At 18.7% G+C, this 11,601-nt stretch overlaps 4 protein-coding genes and 1 non-coding gene across 5 annotated transcripts in view; 3 read left to right on the top strand and 2 right to left on the bottom strand.

Moving 5' to 3' along the window:
* PGSY75_0826900 (hypothetical protein) overlaps positions 1 to 1,598 on the bottom strand; it is a gene marked incomplete at both ends in the record, with an annotated part of 2,444 nt that extends 846 nt beyond the window's left edge. The window contains 3 exons of the mRNA XM_018785390.1: positions 1 to 1,239; positions 1,454 to 1,492; positions 1,584 to 1,598. The exon at positions 1 to 1,239 is cut by the window's left edge and continues 846 nt beyond it. Coding sequence (XP_018642357.1) covers positions 1 to 1,239; positions 1,454 to 1,492; positions 1,584 to 1,598 — 1,293 coding nt within the window. The remainder of the gene's footprint in view (positions 1,240 to 1,453; positions 1,493 to 1,583) is intronic.
* Positions 1,599 to 4,013: 2,415 nt separating this feature from the next.
* Positions 4,014 to 5,489, top strand: PGSY75_0826700 (receptor for activated c kinase; the record flags this gene model as incomplete). Its single annotated transcript, XM_018785389.1, has 2 exons — positions 4,014 to 4,143; positions 4,648 to 5,489. The coding sequence occupies 2 exons, from the start codon at positions 4,014 to 4,016 to the stop codon at positions 5,487 to 5,489; spliced, it is 972 nt and encodes a 323-aa protein (XP_018642356.1).
* PGSY75_0826800 lies at positions 4,366 to 4,464 on the top strand. Its single transcript, XR_001974527.1, has one exon. It is a non-coding gene; the product is annotated as a small nucleolar RNA snoR05 (small nucleolar RNA).
* A 1,807-nt stretch (positions 5,490 to 7,296) lies between the features above and the next one.
* On the top strand, positions 7,297 to 8,127 carry PGSY75_0826600 (putative SNARE protein; the record flags this gene model as incomplete). The annotated part of the gene is made up of 1 exon (XM_018785388.1): positions 7,297 to 8,127. One exon carries the CDS (start codon positions 7,297 to 7,299, stop codon positions 8,125 to 8,127), a length of 831 nt encoding a protein of 276 aa, XP_018642355.1.
* A 1,026-nt stretch (positions 8,128 to 9,153) lies between these two features.
* The window catches only part of PGSY75_0826500 (putative ubiquitin conjugation factor E4 B), a gene marked incomplete at both ends in the record, with an annotated part of 3,891 nt that continues 1,443 nt past the window's right edge, over positions 9,154 to 11,601 (bottom strand). Inside the window, one exon of the mRNA XM_018785387.1 lies at positions 9,154 to 11,601. This exon is cut by the window's right edge and continues 1,443 nt beyond it. Within this exon, the coding sequence (XP_018642354.1) occupies positions 9,154 to 11,601 (2,448 nt within the window).

The following is an 11,601-nucleotide window of genomic DNA, read 5'->3' as shown; positions in this document are numbered from 1 at the left end:
ATCATTAGAAATATGTTTTGTTATTATATTACTAGGATATTCATTTGGATTGATATTACTTTTATTATTTGTCGTATTATTTTTTATATTAATAATATTATTCTTGGTTAATATTTTTTGACCTTGTTTATTTTTATTATTCAATATAGACAATTTATTTAATAATCCACCTGTGGATTTTTCAGATATATTATTATTTGATAATATCCTTTGTCTAGTTTTATGATAATTTTGTATATCTCTTGTTATGTTACTGTTAATTTTATTTGTTAAGAAATTATTTCTTTTATCTTTACTATTACTAATAAGATGTTCTTTTAATTCATACTTTGAAAAAGAGGCAAGGCTTCTATTTGATGAAAAAATATTATTTGTTTTATTATTATGCAATGTATTACTTATAAGACTTTTTCTTGACACGTTTATATTTTTATTTCCACATAATAAAGATGTTGAACTATTATATCTTTTCATATTATTATTAACATAACAAGAGGATGTGGAATTATTACTGTTATATTTATTCTTATAAAGAATTGTATTCATATTATCATTATTATATGAGTTCATATTCTTTAAAGAATAAACAGATTTACTTGTAAAATTTCGTAACATATTTTTATTGTCTTGTTCCCTTCCTAATTCTACTCCCCATCCTGTTACTCTTTGATGCTGTTTTTGTTGCTCATAATTTTGTGCTTTTTGTTTATTTTGTTTATATAATAATGTATTAGACATAGATCTATTTCTTCGACAATTATTTATACTTTCATTTATACTATTAATAGAAAAATCTCTATGTTTTTTATGAAAATTATTAATTGTATTTTTACTATCATATAAAAATTTGTTCTTTCTTATTAAATAGTTTCCTTCTAATGTTTTCATATAACAAGAAGATATATCACCACGTTGTTCATATGATTTATTACTATAGTTATCATCATAATATTTTAAAGAATTACTGCCTTTTCTATTCCCTCTTAATAATATATTATCATGTTCTATCAAATCATTGAGTCTTGTAACTTTTCTTTTTAAATATTTTATTTCACCCAGTAAATGTAATTCTCTCATTTTATAATTTCTTAGTTCCTTTCTTAATTTACATATATATGCTTTTAATTGTTCTTTTTTTAAATATTTTATGTCTTCATAGTATTCTTCATAATTCGAATGAGTCGAAGAAATTAAATTAGACTCCTCATCATATGAGTAAGTATTATTTTGTTGCGTGAGCTACAAAAAAAAAAAAAAAAAAAAATAAAAATAATATGTATATATAATTCTATATATGTCAACATATATATATATATATATATATATATATATATATATTTATTTATAGTATAACATAAATGTTTTATTTAAACGTTGACAAAAAAAATAAAAACATACATATATATATATATATATATATATTACGTTTTCCTTCTATTCTTTTAAGTATTACCTCGTCTTTTAAATGTTTAAACAATTCCTTAGCAGAACCCTTCAAAAAAAAAATAAAAAATAAGCAAACATATATAAATACATAAATATATTAACACATATAATAATATATATATCATATGTAGTTTTACCTTTATGCTATTCATTATAAAAAAATAAAAATATAACAAAAATATATTTTGAAATAATAAAAATTTAACTATTTATATAAAGCGCACATAGGAAGGAAGTACATATCCATATGTTGGTATTAAATCTTTCTTATAAGCATAAAATATATACACAAAAAAAATAAAATAAAATAAAAAAAAAAAAAAAAAAAAAAAAGTACGGATGTGCAATTTTATAATATAACTTTAAAGACATATTCAAAATGATAATAATATATAAACATAGCCACCTTTTTTTTTTTTTTTTTTAAATTAAATAAATAAATATATATATATATATATATATATATTGGAAAATAAGATGATTAATTACACACTTTATAGGATATTTATTTTTTTAAAAGATAAGAGAAATATATATATATATATATATATATATATATATATTCATAATAGTTAAGCATAATATATATATACATATATATCAAACAAAAAAATTATAATATTTATTTAAAAAAAAAAAAAAAAAGTTGATAGACGTGATAAACACTAAATTAAAATAAAACCCATTAGTTTTAAAAAAGAAAAATAATTAAAAAAAAAAAAAAATTAATAACAAAAAAATTAAGAACGGAAATTCTTATTTTTATAAATGACCAAACAAAACTAATTATCTTATTTAACCTTCCTTTATTTTTAAAAAATTATTACAAAATATATTTATTTTATATATAAATGAGTAATTGATTTTAGATATACCACACATATATATATATTATTATTAATAATATATATGTATGAACACACTTTTTATTACTATAATAAATGAACCATATTTTAGAGATGAACCAAAAGTTTTATTTTCTTTACATTTATATAAAAAAGATGTGAGGAAAATTTACACACAAGAGTTGTATAAAAATAATATAGATAATAAATATTAAAAATATATATTCATATTTACATAAATATATTATATAGCTAATTCTTTAATAATAATTCGAAGTTATATTATATATATATATATATATATATTTATATTTATATATAGGTATATTTTATATATTAATAAATACTTTTTAAGTATATTATCTATACATATATCTTACATTTTTAACATAAGATTTTTTTTTATATAATTTTTTAATATATTATTATAATAATACAAGTTTTATAAATATAAAAGTATTTTCTAAAATTTTTTCCTTATTCCTCCACTTTATTCACATATTCTCTTTTATATTATTATAATATTATATTAACTTTAAACATAATATTTCATTATTTTATAAAAAAATGTTATATATAATAATATTTTTTGATTAAAAATATAACTAAAATTAGCAAACCCATATAATATATATATTATATATATTATATATTTATTTATTAAAATACGATTATATTATATTTATATTTTATAAATTATTTATAAAAATATATTAATATATTAGTAAAATATTTATTTTACATATAATTATTTATTATTAATATGCTTCATCGCCTATGAAAATAATATATATATATTATATAATATAATATATTTTTTTGGGGTTAATATAATCAATTAATACATATATTTTATATATAATAATAAATAAATATATGTAATAAAATTTGTAAATAAAAGAAAAGAATGATCCAAAGCCATATATAACAAGAGAAAAATAATATCATAAGTATATATATATGTAAGGTAAAATTATATATATTATATAATATATATATATGTTATATTTGAATATTATTATATATATAATAAAAAATATATGCTTCCTTTTTTTTCTTTTTTAATAAAAATAATAGTAATAACATTAATTCTTAGTCGTTCATTTTTTTTTTAATCTCTTTCAATAATAAAAAAAATATAATACATATAATATATATAAATAATATATATAAATAATATATATATATTATATATATAATATATATAATGTATATAAATCTATTTTTAAGAAGCACATCATCTTTATAAAATATATTTTTAATAAAAATACCTTTTTTTGAAAAAAGGAACAAAAGAAGAAAAAAAAAAAAAATTAATAAATAAATAAAATAAAGAATTAATTTTCTGAATTTTCAAAAAAAAAAAAAAAAAAAAAACTTTTTGTTTTATATTTTATTTTATTATATATAGATATTTCTACTTTTTTTTTTTTTTTTTTTCTTTATCTTATAAAAAAAAAATAAATAAATATAAATCAAGTGAGAAAGAAAAATAAAAAAAAAATAAATATATATATATAAAAATATGTATGTATGTTTATTTATTTATAATATTTTGTATTTGAACTTATGAATATTTTGTAATAATATAATATATATAAATATATATATTATATTTTGTGTTTCATTTTTAAATTTCAGTGTAAATAATATATATATATATATATATATTAATAAATATTATTTTATAATTTTGAATACTTATTTTATTAAATTGTTTAGATGATGGATAATATAAAAGAAGCTGAAATTTCTTTAAGGGGTGTTTTAGAAGGTGGTCATAGTGACTGGGTTACATCAGTATCAACACCAACAGACCCCAAATTAAAAACTATTGTTAGTGCTTCAAGAGGTAATAATAAGAGCAAATAGAAATATGAGACGTATATATATGATAATCGTACATATTATAATATATATATGTATATATTATGTTGTATTTATTTTGATGTGTTTTATATTATTATGTGGTTTGTGTTTATTACCATATAAACACATAATAATATGTGTACGTGTTATTCAAAGAACCATAGTTTTTATTTTTTTGATAAGCTCCAATATTATTTATATTTCATTTATATGATGACAAGTGACTATCCCAGCTCACTCTGATTTTTATTTTTAAAATGAAGAGAAAATAGCTCATATTAATTTATTAATTTTTTCTGATAAATGAAAATATATAAGAATAATTTTATGGAGCGTAGTGAATTATTTGACAAATAAAATATAAATAGTTCAATATGGAAAATATATATATATATATATATATGTGTATTTTTTTTTTTTTTTTTTCAAGCCCATCTAATATAACTTATTACATACCATATCGATTTGCCTTTATTTTTTTTTACAGATAAGAAATTAATCGTGTGGAATATCAATACTGATGATGACAGTGGAGAAATCGGAACAGCTAAAAAATCATTAACTGGTCATTCGCAAGCTATTAATGATGTTTCTATATCATCTGATGGTTTATTTGCCTTATCAGGTTCATGGGACCATTCAGTACGTTTATGGGATTTATCACTTGGAGAGACTATAAGATCATTTATTGGTCATACTTCTGATGTTTTCAGTGTTTCATTTAGTCCAGATAATAGACAAATCGTCTCAGCTAGTAGAGACAAAACTATTAAATTATGGAATACCTTAGCACAATGTAAATATACAATAACAGATCAACAACACACCGATTGGATTACATGTGTTCGATTTTCACCATCACCAAATCAAGCTATTATAGTTTCATGTGGTTGGGATAAATTAGTTAAGGTGTGGAATTTAAAAAATTGTGATTTAAATAAAAACTTAGAAGGACATACTGGTGTTTTAAATACTGTCACAATATCACCAGATGGTTCTTTATGTGCATCAGGAGGAAAAGATGGTGTTGCAAAATTATGGGATGTTAAGGAAGGTAAACATTTATATTCCTTAGAAACAGGTTCAACCATTAATTCACTTTGCTTCTCTCCATGTGATTATTGGTTATGTGCAGCAACTGATAGATTCATTAGAATATGGAACTTAGAAAGTAAATTAATCATTTCAGAAATTTATCCAGTAAAACAATCTAAAATAGGTGTACCTTGGTGTACATCCTTAACCTGGTCAGCTAATGGCCAATTATTATATTGTGGTTCAACCGATGGAAATATATATGTATATGAAGTTAAAAAGCACTCAGTTTGAGGTAAAAAAGAAGGAAAAAAAAAAAAAAAAAAAAAAAACAAACAGAACAAAGATAGAAATGTTATATGTATATATATATATTTATATATATATATGTGTGTTGTTTTTATAAAACATAAGAATTTTTTTTTTTTTTTTTTTTTATTTATTCATTTATTTTTTCTTTATTTTTATTTTTTTTCTATTATTATTAGTCAAGGTCAAAAAAAAAAAAAATAATAAATAAAAATATTACAATAAATAAATATACATATATATATATATATTTTATATATGTTAATTTTTAAATGAAAAAATTATTATTTTTTTTTTTTTTTTTTTTTTTTTTTTAAAGACTTTTATTTTTATTATTTAATTTTTAGAATTATTAATAAATATATAGATATAATTTTTTTTAATGAAAATGTGACATTTTCATATATAATTTAAAAAAAAAAATAAAATGGAAAGACATATTTGATAATTATTATGTGTTTAATAATTATCTTATATAATTTTTATAAAATAAAAACCAATTTATTTATATATATATATTAATATCCATTGTTCATAATTAAATGTGTATCTATATATTTTTTTTTTAATATTTATTTAAGACTTTTCAAAGGAAAACATATATAAGTATATATTATGCATATGTAATATAATTATCCACAATATATTTTTTTCCCCTCAAAATGGCATATATATGAAAAAATATTAATATTTTTAATAGATACATATTATATATAAATATATATATATATATATATATATAGATATAGATATATTTTTTGTATTGTGAAAAATATTATAATATCATAACCATGTTTAAAGAAATGAAAAAATGATGAAGGGCCAGGAGAAATAATATTATAAAATATATATAAATATTATAAAACCACAATATTGCATTGATATACTATGGTGTATTTTAAATAAAAATATATTTTATTTAATTCATATTTTTAATTCCTCTTTAAATATATATATATATAATATATGAAAATATATAAAAAAAAAAATTATATAATATAATATATTAATATATATAATAAATATAAGTATGTATTTCAAAAAATATATTTTGATATGTATTATCTTTATATATCATTATAAAAGTGCAAACACTTTTAGAATAAATAAAAGTGATTGAAAAGGTAAAGAAATTATTATTTATTCATCTTTATTTTAATTTATTTGTATTTTTTTCCTTATTTGTTAATTGATATAATTATATATATTTTTTTTTTTTACTAACTGTACTAAAAAAAAAAAAAAAAAAAAAAGGGAAATAGGGAAAAAAAAATTCAATATATATATATATATATATATTATATATATATAATATAATCCATATATATTGTATATATATTATAAAAAAATCATAATTTTAATAAAAATGATACAACTATATATAATATGATAGATGAAAATAAATAAAAACATTAAAATTTAAAAATAACAAAATTTATTTTAACACCCCTATATATATATATATATATATATATATTTTTTTTTTCTCGAATTTTATTTTAGAAAATATATACATTATATATATATATATATACTTCTATGAGTTGATTATATGAAAGAAAAAATAATTTTATAACATAATTATAATATATATTTTTTATATCAATATTTTTGAAATTATTTAAAAGATTTCCTCACAAAAATATGAATATTACCATACACATATAATATATATATTGAACATATATAATAACATATATATATATGTGACATATTCTTATTTGTCGCGTTCAATTTAATTTTATTTTAAATTTAATTTTTTTTTTTTTTTTTTTTTTGTTATTACAAAACAATGTTTATTCTTTCAGATGATGATGTTGCATATTCAAATAGTATAAACAGTGACGAAATTGAAGAAAGCGATTATGAGAATAGTGAGGCACGTTCAAGATATTATGAAGAAACTGATGAAGAAGAAAGTAATAATAATGATATAGATGATGAAGATTCATGTTTATTTAAATATGTATGTATAGGTTCTTTAGATGATGTAGATATATTATTAAAATATAGTCTTTTTAATAGAGATATAGATAAATCAGCAAATTTTATTGTGAAAAAAATATTAATTGCTTCAAAAAAGAAATTAAATTATTGTAATAAAAAAATATTAAATTGGGATAATCATATAATATATTTTATTATATGTACAGATAAAAAACTAGCATTATTTTTAATAGGTTTAGATTTAAAAGCATCATTTAAAAATTATGCATTCGAATTTTTAAGAAAGCTTGAAATATATGCTAAATCCAATTTATTTTATGATAAAAATTATGTATCAAGTCATATAAACCCATCAAAAGTTCATAGTATTGAATGTTTTATGAAAACAACAATAAAAAATTTAAATAAATGTTGTAAAAATGAAAAAATCTTTGCTGTAAAACAAAAATTAAATAAAATTAATTCAGTTATGAATAATCATATTGATACATTATACAAATCAAGAGGAAATATTAAAGCATTACAATATAAAACTGAAGATATGTCAAAAAATACTTTTAATTTTGTGCAAAACACCAAAAAATTAAAAAGAATTATGTTCCTTAAATACTGGAAAACTTATTTTCTATGTGCTTGCTTTTTAGTCATAGGATTTAAAGTATACAGATCGATTTAAAGCACCATAAAATTAAACACTGCAAAAAAAAAATTTACATATATATATATAATATATATGTATATTTTCTATTTAAAAGATTATATATATATATATATATATATATAAATTCCGTATTTATACCTTTGTTTTTGTTATCCTCTATTTGTGTGTGTACACTTTTAATTTTTTTTTTTTTTTTTTATACTATTTGTTTTGTCATATTATATTATATATATATATATATTTTTTCCCCTTTTTGTTTATATTATCATCCTTATTTATCTAATTCATTATATATATATATACATTTACTTTTTTGAAATTTTAACTTTTAATTAAATATAAATATAGGACTACCCATGTATCAATTATATATATATATATATATATATGTATATTTTATTTTTATGAATTATAACAAAATATATATTTGTTTTGACTTATAAATATAACATAATTAATTTGTCTATAAAATATGTTACATTTAGTTAAACTATATATAGCCATAGCTATTATATGAACATATACCATATCTCTATAGAAGTAAATATTCTTATAAAAATTTAAAATAAAAGATAACTAAGATTCACATGTTATATTTATAAATGACGCAATCAAAATATAAAATTTGTTACATAAAAGCGTGATCCACATATATAATATATATATATATTATATATGTCTATTTTGAGATATTACATAATAGCATATTTATATTAAATGTTAATATATACTGTTGATGGATTATTATAAAAAAAAAAAAAAAAAAAATTCCTTTTATATAAGGAGGCACACGTGTATATACACATTAAAAAAAAGAAAAAAAAAAAAAAATTATAATGATAATAAAAAAAAAAAAAAAAAATACTTATATTTATATATATGTATATATATATATATATATATATATATTTTTTATTATACCTTTATTTTTATGTGTTTAATGTTTCATGTTTCATGTTTCATGTTTCATTTTTTTCCACTTCTGCACTTTTGTCGTTCTCAAAATTTGGGAATGTTTCATTGTCTACATCAAAGTCTATATTATCTATTTTTTTTTTTTTTTTTTTTTTTTTCTTGTCTTAATTTATTTATGTAATTTTGTATTTCTTCCTTTAGTTGTGGCATGGGTACTAGCTGTTCTTTTGAAAGTGGGGCTCTATTAAATGGATCATTAGGTTCACTCATTAAATGTCTTTCAATATTCTTTCTGTCAATAATAATACCAGAGGTAGGTAATAGAACGGGATCTAACATAATATCTTGTAGAATTGGATCTAAGAAATTATCAGGTATATCATCAACATCATTAAATAATTCTACTTCATCTTTCATATCTACAATTTCTTGACAAAAGTTTTTAAATTTATTTAATTCTTCCTTGTGTAATAATCCTTCTCTTTTACATATATAATAAGCTTTATTAAAAATTTCAGGTTTATAATATCTTCCTTCATTTGCTATTTCTCTAATTAATAACTCTTCATGTTCTTTATCAGAATTCAATAAGAATAAATAAGATTCTACTATACTGGTGAGCCACAGTTGTGGTCTAAAATTATATTGTTCCATATTTTTAACTTTGATATTTAAACATTTAGGACCAACTAAATAATCAAAATAACAGTTTAAGCATGTAACGATTTGTGAAAGTATGGTATTAGATGTAAGTATATTATTTGGATAATTTTTACATAATAAATTTAAAAATATGCATGATTTATAACAATATGTTATAATCATTTTTGTTTTGGCTGCTAAGTTTCTCATACTTTCATTTGATAAATCATTATCAATTCCGTCTTCATCTCCATCATCACTATTATTATCACTATTAAATGAGGAGTCATTAAAATTGTTATTATTGTTATTATTATTGTTATTATTAATATTGTTGTTGTTATTATTATTTAAAGGTGAATAATTCATATTAGATACCGAATTGTTATTTCCATTGGATGTTCTACTATTTCTTGTAGTTGCATTTAAATACGAATTCGAATTTGCCTCTTGCTCATTTTCTTGTTGCGAATCTTTTTTCTTCTTATTATTTTCTTCTCTTCTTTTTATTTCAGATAAGTAAGAGACCACTTCTTCAACTAGAAAACTTACATCATTTAATAATAAATGAATCAAATGGACAAATAAATTATTATTATTTATAACTAATTGTGTAAACTGATTTACATATGTTTTATTTAAAAAGAAACTATTAAAGTTCTCTACTATGCGTACACGTGTTTGCATTCTTTCTGTATATTCTCCTTTTTGAGAAGCTATAAATACATTTGTTAAGGATTTTATAATATATTTTTTAGTCAAATCTGATTCTTCAATTACCTTTTTTAAATTATCTAATTTATATAAAAACGAAAAAGTTTTAGGAGCTGATTCACATCTTAAATGAATACTCTTAATATGATTTTCACTTAACATTGTAAAAATAGAAAAGGCTAAAAATAAATCTATATCTAAATAATTCATTAACGTTTCATTATTTGGACCTTTAAATAAATCTAATTCGTATAATAAATATAATATTTCAAATATATCACTTAAAAAAAAAGTAGGTATTATAGAAAAGTGTGGAGATGCATATAAATGATCATCTGATCCATCCAAAGGTCTTATCATCACTGGTGTATTCTCTACATTATTATTTATATCTAATGATGCCGTGCGATTTGTTTCATTAGATATATTCATTCCTTCTGTTTCTACTCTATTAAGGTCTTCATTTATGGAACCATTTCTTGCTGATTCATTCATTTGGTTATTTTCAACAACCCTATCATTATTTTCAATTCTTTTGTTATCTTCACTGGGTTCGTTCCTGTCCACTTTTTCATTTTCTCTCATGCTGGAAACAAGATTACTACTACCTTCTGTAGTACCTTCTTTTGAATTATTATAATATTTCTCGTTAGGAGGAGGACAACACTTTAAAACCAAATGAACCACACTATTATTATGTTCGCTCAAGCAAGTTTTCATAGAATTATTAATATTTCCATTCATATCATATAGATATGCAACATGAAGAAAGTAATTCATACATAAATGTAAAAATTTAAACAATAATTGATTAAAGCGTGTATTATATAGAAAAATTTTCCATGCATGTATATTCATATAATAAAAATCTTTATCTTTTGCATTGCCTGTTTCTTGAACTATTTTAATAAATTCATCTACTGCAGGTTTAAAAAATACACTCAATGATTTAAAGGTCATCCAAAATATACAAGTGATAAATTTAGGTTCTTTTTGAAAACATTCAGAACGTTCCACATTTTTCTTAATTTTTTCTACATTGGATTTATCCTCAAAAGACGACTGGTTTGTAATATTTTTTAATAAAAATTTTGAAAAGGGATCATTTCTTAAAAAGAAAAAAAAATCAAAATCGTTAATTTTATTTACAGTTATAGGTTCACATAAACATAATAAAACCCAGAACATATTAAGACAAAACCCATAAGAATTTTCTCC

This window comes from Plasmodium gaboni, chromosome 8 (genome assembly GCF_001602025.1).
Source record: "Plasmodium gaboni strain SY75 chromosome 8, whole genome shotgun sequence".
Taxonomy (NCBI): domain Eukaryota; phylum Apicomplexa; class Aconoidasida; order Haemosporida; family Plasmodiidae; genus Plasmodium; species Plasmodium gaboni.
Note: the sequence above shows the minus strand (reverse complement) of the source record. Positions and strands in the feature narration are given on the sequence as shown.